The 8,396-nt window shown below is 25.0% G+C and overlaps 1 protein-coding gene across 1 annotated transcript; it reads right to left on the reverse strand.

The window, feature by feature from the left end:
• Nucleotides 1–994: 994 nt before the first annotated feature.
• On the reverse strand, nt 995–6,540 carry LOC113553411. The gene is made up of 8 exons (XM_026956725.1): nt 6,326–6,540; nt 6,108–6,242; nt 4,219–4,435; nt 3,954–4,140; nt 3,770–3,879; nt 2,328–2,469; nt 1,967–2,258; nt 995–1,095 (listed from the first exon to the last, which is right to left on the reverse strand). Exons 1-7 carry the CDS (start codon nt 6,386–6,388, stop codon nt 1,967–1,969), a joined length of 1,146 nt encoding a protein of 381 aa, XP_026812526.1. The 5' UTR covers nt 6,389–6,540; the 3' UTR covers nt 995–1,095.
• Between the last annotated feature and the right edge of the window lie 1,856 nt (nt 6,541–8,396).

The raw sequence follows: 8,396 nt of genomic DNA on the forward strand, positions 1-8,396 counted from the left end.
TCTCCAACTATTTCATATTTAGATGAGAAAACAAATAATATGTGATTATAGAAAATGTATACTACATGTATAACAGTTTTTAACTATAGTAAAATAAATATTGTTAAATATTTTTATTCCATTTGTTGTATTGTTTAAATTTTTTTTTTATTTTGTCATGTACATTATTTGTAAACTATTGTTAATTTTGTTTTATGCCTTAAATATATTACATTATAGGCTTTTGAAATATGTAAAATTAAATATTTTTTTTACTTAATTATAGTAACGTATAAATACTAAACTCCCAAATTGTTTTTTTTTTTCATTTAGCTATTGGTGTAATTTTTAGGAGACAAGAGAAGCAACTGCCTCTCCAATTTTTGACTTAGGGGGCAATAGAATTTTTCCCTCCTCCTGGTATACATTAAAATTAAATTTTTTTTAACATAAACAATAAAAAAGCACAATGCATTGTAATATTATTGTATAATTTCTTTTTTCATTAATATTAAAAATATCAATAATATCATTCACTGATATACTGATTATATATTAGAAGGAATACTACTGTGGAATGAGGGTAAAGCTCCCTTTTTTTAATGCCTAACAGACTTATTTTAGCCACAATCTTTTCTTCCCCAAAAATTTACCCCAGACTACACCTATGGGCTATGAATATACCTTAACCCTTTACAGTTAACACTGTATATATATATTATTGTAATAATTTATATCTTTGTTAGAGCTTAAATATCAATACAACTACAAAATACATTTTTCTTTGAACATCTTATTTATATTTTATATACATATATATATATTAAATACATGAGTTTGAATTGAATGTTGTGAATTTTGTTAACTTTTGAATACATAATTATTATTGTTATGGATAATAATTGCAAAAAAAAATATTATTGAGTACAGTTGTTTTTTAATGTTAATAATCTTAATTGCATATTTATTATTATTGCAATATACATTTATATATATATAATTCAACAATTATACTTTGAACCTAGAATTTATAAATGAAAACTTTATTTGAAAATTTACTTCAGTTATAAATTTTAAATACCCAGTCATTGAACTAGTCTCTCAATCTGGTCAAACCTAAAACACAGAGAAAACTAATTACCATCATGCATTCATGCCAGAAACCTATATAACGACTAAAAATTCACCCATCAAGTAAGAATAAGCTATTCCAGTTAACAGCGTCAAAAAAAAAAAAAAAACAACTACCATTAGTCAGAACCAGAGAGTGGTCTTCTTTCATGTACACTCCTAGAAGGCTTGTTAATGAAAAAAATTTAGCCCATGTATTATATTTTCTCATCAAAACAATTAAGTGTACGAAAAAAAGTTAGCAAATAATGGCTTACTATTAGATTTACTTATATGTATGACACAATATTATCAATAATATTTGATAATATTATTCATTTACCTAACAATGTTAAAGAAGTGAGTTTTGGAGGAGGAACATATAAATAATCATATAATTAACTCTATGATTAATAATTAAGTATCATTCATAATCAATTTATATATTGGTATATTTCATACAAAATATGTATTAAAAATTAAAATATATCATCAGAAAATAAAAATAATTACATTTTATATCTTTCTTACGTTACATAGATTGAAATATTGATCAATTTTAACTGTGACATCTAATTTAATTAACCTGTCATATTAATATCTTTAAAGCTATTTAATTTTACACTATAACATTATAATTTATAATACATTAGTTTAGACATAAAAATAAAAATTATAACAAATTTAATCAAGAAGCTTACATTTTTCCATATATTTATAACATATTAAATTACTTCACTGATATTTATCCATTCTTAAAATTTAATGTAACTTGTTTAACACTGCTTTACAAGCTATGATCATAATTTTAGTATGGTAATTGGCAACCAGATCTTAATATGTGATAAAAATAAAATTAAAAATTAAAATTAATTACTTAATTAGTCCATGTTAATATATCGTTCATAGCAAATCGATGAGTCCAATATCGTGCAATAGTATTGTATGTCTGTCGATCATTGTTGTAGAGACGTGCAATGTCAGGTTCCATACATACATCACAAAATGGATCAGTTAGCAGTGACTGAATAGAAATCAATACTTTAGCAATAGTCAATGCTAAACTCCAATTATAATGGAGTGAATCTATACCAATGTCTCCATGACGAGAAATATTAGGATGAAATATTTTAGTTAAAAATCTAACCACTGGAGGAGTCATTGGATAACTAAAACAAATAACAATTAAAATTACTAGTAATTTTCAATAATATTTTAGTAAGATTACCTCAACTTACCCATAAGGTATTTGTATGTATAGAAAAAATTTTCCTCCTTCAAAAGGGCTACCAGCCGGTCCTAAAATTGTGGCTTGCCAGTGACACCAATGATTATCCAGAGATATTGCTCTAATACCTTCAGGTGGATCAGTCTTTAAATCTGAACAAAAATAAAAATAAGATTCATTTTATTTCAAAAAATATAAAATGTAAGAATAGGAACGTTTCAGCAATAAAACAAAAAATACATGTTATGGTGAAAATTATTTTTGTTTATAATTTTATAACACAATAGAAATGTACCTTACATAAAGTAAACTTAGTTTTAATAATATTAGTTTGTTCATGTTAAGTATACATGGATGTTTCAATAATAAAATATGTAACTTATTTTCCTTACATGTGTATGTATTACATTAGCTTTTGTTCCTATTAAAGATCTTGAAAATGCACTAAATATTTTTTCAGAACTTACCGAACTTATTGATTTAGTTTAAACATTAGAAGATTCATATTTTGGTCAGAAAATCAGTGTTGCGTGATTCCCTCAGACAATGTGGAATTTATATGAAAGCGTATTAACATAATGAAGACTATAAGAAGAAAAGAATTTTCAATAAGAAATATGAAATATTGGTAACAGGTCAACCTACTAACAAAATTAGCACTCCCAACGTATTTTAGGAGTATATTAAACAATATAACTTTGATACAAATTCTCAAATTAAATTTTTGTACTATACATATTTTATACATATACAGTGAAAACTCTTTAAAACGAAAAACTCTGAATAATGTAAACATTACATAATAATGGTTGGTTTGCTTTATAATCCATTAGTCAATTCATTCTCTATAATGTATAGTCACTCTCAGTGATGAAACAATTTTTTTATGTTTCATAACATAATTTCCTGTTAAATATTATAAATTATAAAAATAATCAGCAAAAATGCTGACATTTCCAAGAACGATTACATTCTTTTATTATCTACTTTTAATATCATAATAATACCATTATTTTATTATCGACGTAATTTCTAACAAAAATTTTGGTTTTTTTTTAACCCTCTATATTACGAAAACTCTCTTTAAACGAAAGAGATTCCCTTCAGAATCATTATAAAGAGTTTTCACTGTATTTTAAATATTTAACAGAGGATTTTAATGACTAAATAAATTAAATATATAAAGAATAATTATATGTGTTAGTTTTATTAAGTATTAAAAAAAAAATACTAAAAATTAATATATTTTATACAAAAGGTACTTTCAATAATTATGGTCGTAAGGAATTCAAAAACTTTAATCAATTATTAATTTATTATGTTATAATTTTAGTATTGTATTTACATTATTTTTGTTTTTCTTATCAACAATTCATTGACAAAAATTACAATATCCATAAAATAACTTTATGGTTTATTAGTTTAATATAAATATAACTAATAAATACTAACTTTTAACTTCATGCCGTAATCGTCTTCTTCTCCATGAATTTTCTTGACATTCAGCATGTGGGCGATAATACATTCGACGAATACATAATAAGCATGATGAACTAGCAAATCTATTAAATTAACAAATAAACATTCACTAAAACTAATTTATTTTTTGATATACACAACAAAGAGGCATACTTACAAAGCTGAACTAACTGAAAGCCAATCATCAACAGGTTTTAATGGCTGGTAAAGAGGCCAACAATTAACTACAAACCTACGCCATGTTTGTGGAATATGTGAACGTAACAATTGATTCCAACGAGTACATACCTTACTTACACACCACAGACTAAAGTCATCCAAATATGAAAATACAGTTAATAACACTGTCAAAAATAATAATATCATAAACATTATTAAATAAATAAATATTATAATAAGGATATAGACTATGAAAAATTTACCTTCTGGAGGAAGTTCTTGGAAATAATCACTATCATCATCAAAGGGTTGAGTACGTAGAGCTGATAATTCTGATAATAACTGAATTCGTCGTGCAAGATCTTGTGAAGGAGCAGCTTGTTCACGCGCGTCAAGTGGTACATCTTGAACTGGTCGTTGAAAACCATTATAAAATATATCTGCTGGTTCATCATTTCCACTATCTCCATCCTCAACTCCCTTAATATTTAATCAAACATTTATTTTAAAGAAAACATTTAACAAAAAATCAAAAATTAATTTTAAAAAACTGTGCATGTAACAAGTACGTGCGATGAAGTAAAACTTCTTTCAGTCATGGAACTGATATTAGGTGTGTATTGGAATAAAATAAAAATAACACATTTTACAATTTTATTTTCAATAGAACTGTATATTTTTTAATTTTTTAATTTTATAATTTATTATGATAAGTAATTTTTTATTATTTATTTGTAACTAATAAAATAATAATAATAATAACCATGATGCCGACCGTTATCTTTTTATTTGTACCCTCTGTAAAGAAGTTTCACTTCCAAAAATACATAAATATGCTTTTATGAATATGCACTTAACTACCAGGTAGTTAGTTTAGAACACTTCAAGTCTTAAAGTACTTGATCCTATTTCAAATATTAATTTTTAATTGGTTTTACAAATTACTTACTAACTACCCTTTCATGGATACACTTACAAGAATAAAGTGATTTATAAAAGCTTGTTTCAAAACTTAATATACTATTCGTGCCTAATATCCATTAAGAAGTATGAATAACACCAAAAAAGTGATACATTTTTGGTTACTTCAAAACATATTTCAGATTTTCTTTATAATGTTTTTTATACACATATTCATAATAGACAAGTTTTTATTCTTTAAAAAAGTTAATATATTATTTAAAATATTATAATACTAATTCCATCTATCTCATAATTAAAAATACATAATTTCACTAGTGTTTTAGATTATGTACATCTACGTATTTTTATCACTACTACATTTACTGTTTTATCCTCAAATTTTTAAATAAATAAAATATACGTTATTTTAATAAATATTAATAATATTAAATTAGTTGTAAATAAGTAAATTGATAATAATAAATAAAGTTGTAAACTTTAAGTCTATAAAGCATATACTATTGGCATATTAGCGATCTTAATGGTATGTAAAAGATATTTTGGTAGAATTGTTTGGGGCACATATTAAAGGTTCCATCAATACACTTATACTTATTAATAGATAGATAGAATACCAATAAATGCTTCTGAAGCAAATAAAAGTACTCTTTTTTTTATTTGGATTTGTTATCATCAAAAAAGATTATTGTATGTGAGATCTTCTTCAGATTTTTTTGAGAGCACACCATGCCCGAATTTATCCTTTGCGTCTTATTAGTACATAACAATGTAACATAGCACATTTTTATCAGTTTATATTTAGCTTCAATTAGGTAATTCTCTAGTCACATGTATATGGAATTAACAAAGGCTACTGTATTTTTATCACAGATATATAAATATATATATATATATATCTGTGATTTTTATATTTGTGTATTGTGTACATTATAAACTTCTATGAAAAATTGATATTTATTATCAGTTTTACAGTAGTACATCTATAGTTTTACAATACATAAAAATATATTAAGACAAATAATTGTATCACATAATTTGGGAATGGAACAGTATTATACTCAAAACGATGGGGACAAAACACTCATTTACCATAGAAGTAATACACATTACACGACAATAAACAAAAGTTAAATAATATAACTTATTTTGTTATTTACCTAACAAACACATTTAATCTGTACTTATTTTACTCATAAATTAATATTATTATTATAAAAAACTTTATTACCATCGTATTATGCACATCTTCTTGGACAGCTTGTGTGAGCTCTTCAGAAAAAAGAAACAAATGACATGTTTGACAAATTTGTTCGTCAAAACATGATCCATAGTAACCATTGCACACATAACAACAAGATGATCTCTATATTATAAGCATAAAAAAATGGTAATATTTTTTTTAATTTCAAGAACACTGAACACTGGAATAGGAAAATAATAATTTACCTGCAAATTGGTTTGAATATTGTCAGAATCAACATTTTGACTGTCTCTAGAACACCCAGCCATTTTTAAATAAAGGGAGTTAATTGTGTTCAAGTATCAACTATTTAAAACAAAAAAAATTAAATTCAAAAAAAATAATTTATGTAACCCAAAGAATTAAGAAAAATGAATCTTATATAGGTAGTTACATTAGCAAATAACAAATAGGCAATAGCCCATCGCCATCTGCTATCATCTATCAGTTATCACAAATATATAAGTAAATAATAGCTTAGTGATAAGATAATTTTACCCAACATCACGATATTATTCGTGCCCAACATTAGTTTATTAGTAACTTTAGTCTTTAATTCATTGGTATTCGGAAAAAAAGCCCCGTACCAACTAAATACATTATTTGTTATTTTATTATGATTTACATAATTAAGTATAATCATTACATTTATCTATGTAACACTTATTTATACTTTACACTTCTAACATATCCATAAGTATAATAGCTGCAGTCTGTATTTAACATTGTCGATAATTGCCATTGCTCATTCGTCATTTGTATATATATAATTTAAATAATTTATTTTTAATAATTTATTATTAATAATCATTTTTTAATTTTATAATACAAATGATAAACAATTATTTTAAATTTTTATCCTCAATTTTTTTTTAAATTATGTAGGTACAAATGACAATATTAACGACAATATTAAATGCAGATTGCAGCTATATACTTAGATATGCTAAAGAAGTGTTACATAGATAAATGTAATGATTAATGATTATATTTAATTATGTAAATCATAATAAAATAACGAATAATGTACTTAGCTGGTACTGGACTTATTTTCCTATGATGGGGCTTTTTTTTCCAATGAATGTTGTTTGGGGATTTTTATTCCTTTTTTTTTCAATTCATTAATATTTAATACTTATTATTGTTATAATTTTGGTAAAAATAAATAAAAAAAAAAAACACAAAATTAAAATGTCTAAAATAAAGTCAAAGCCAAGTATAATAGCGTCTGCAAGTCTGGGAGATTATTCCCATGCTATCTCATTAAAAGTTGCCATAATAATTAATAAAATTGTTAATTAAAATACCAAATAATTAGTCTTGTAATTGAAATTTAAAAAAAGTAATGACATTTATTTTATAAACATACAATATTATAATAAATCACTGTGAATAATATTGATAATTAGCGCGCGATATTGAAATTGTAAAAATATTCAACAAATTTGTATCACCGGCATCACCTATAGTCGAATTATGTCTTGTAATATAAATAGTCGATAAAATTTCATCACTTCAAGAATACAAAAATATTTTATCCTGTGACTATTTTTTTTATGTATAATATATTTATAGTTAAAAATATAGTATAGTTAAAAAAAATTAAAATTATAATAATATAAAGTATATGTATATAGTATATAATAATCATGATGCACCTTACCTAACTCATAGGTCGTAGAGTCGTAGCTGTGTATAATATGTTAAGTAATAATATAGTAAGGGGACAAAAACAGTGGCGCACACTAGAGGGTTCTAGGGTAGCATTTGCTACTGAGTGCTACCTCTAAATTGTTTGGCTTGAAAGTGTAATGGTACTTTCGTGCAAAAATGATACTTAAATTGACACAGCAGACACGGTAATAATTACCTAATATATTTGCCAATAATAGCAGAATATTAGAAAAAGCATTATTGTACTAATTTCAATTTATTTTTAGTTTTTGAAAGCGATTTGGTGGGTCGTGGGTGAGTGGCATATTTTCCATTGAACGTGCTAGCTACCCCTATTTATACTTGAGTGTTCGCCACTGGACACAAATAAGAACCTCTCTAAACACTTGAATTCAAAAAAATACAACACAGTTTTAACTCGTTAAAAAAAAGGCTCAGTAGTCACTGCATGGCAGGATCTATAGTATTCAAAGGTGTTGCTAATGTCACTGATGAGCAATGTGAGCATGCATTGGTTAAAAAGACGTCAGGTCGTGCTGATCAGAGTGGTTGGCGACTTTATCAAAGGCCTTTACATTTCTATAAGAAATTAGCTTTATCCTT

The sequence above is a fragment of the Rhopalosiphum maidis genome, chromosome 2 (genome assembly GCF_003676215.2).
Source record: "Rhopalosiphum maidis isolate BTI-1 chromosome 2, ASM367621v3, whole genome shotgun sequence".
Taxonomy (NCBI): domain Eukaryota; kingdom Metazoa; phylum Arthropoda; class Insecta; order Hemiptera; family Aphididae; genus Rhopalosiphum; species Rhopalosiphum maidis.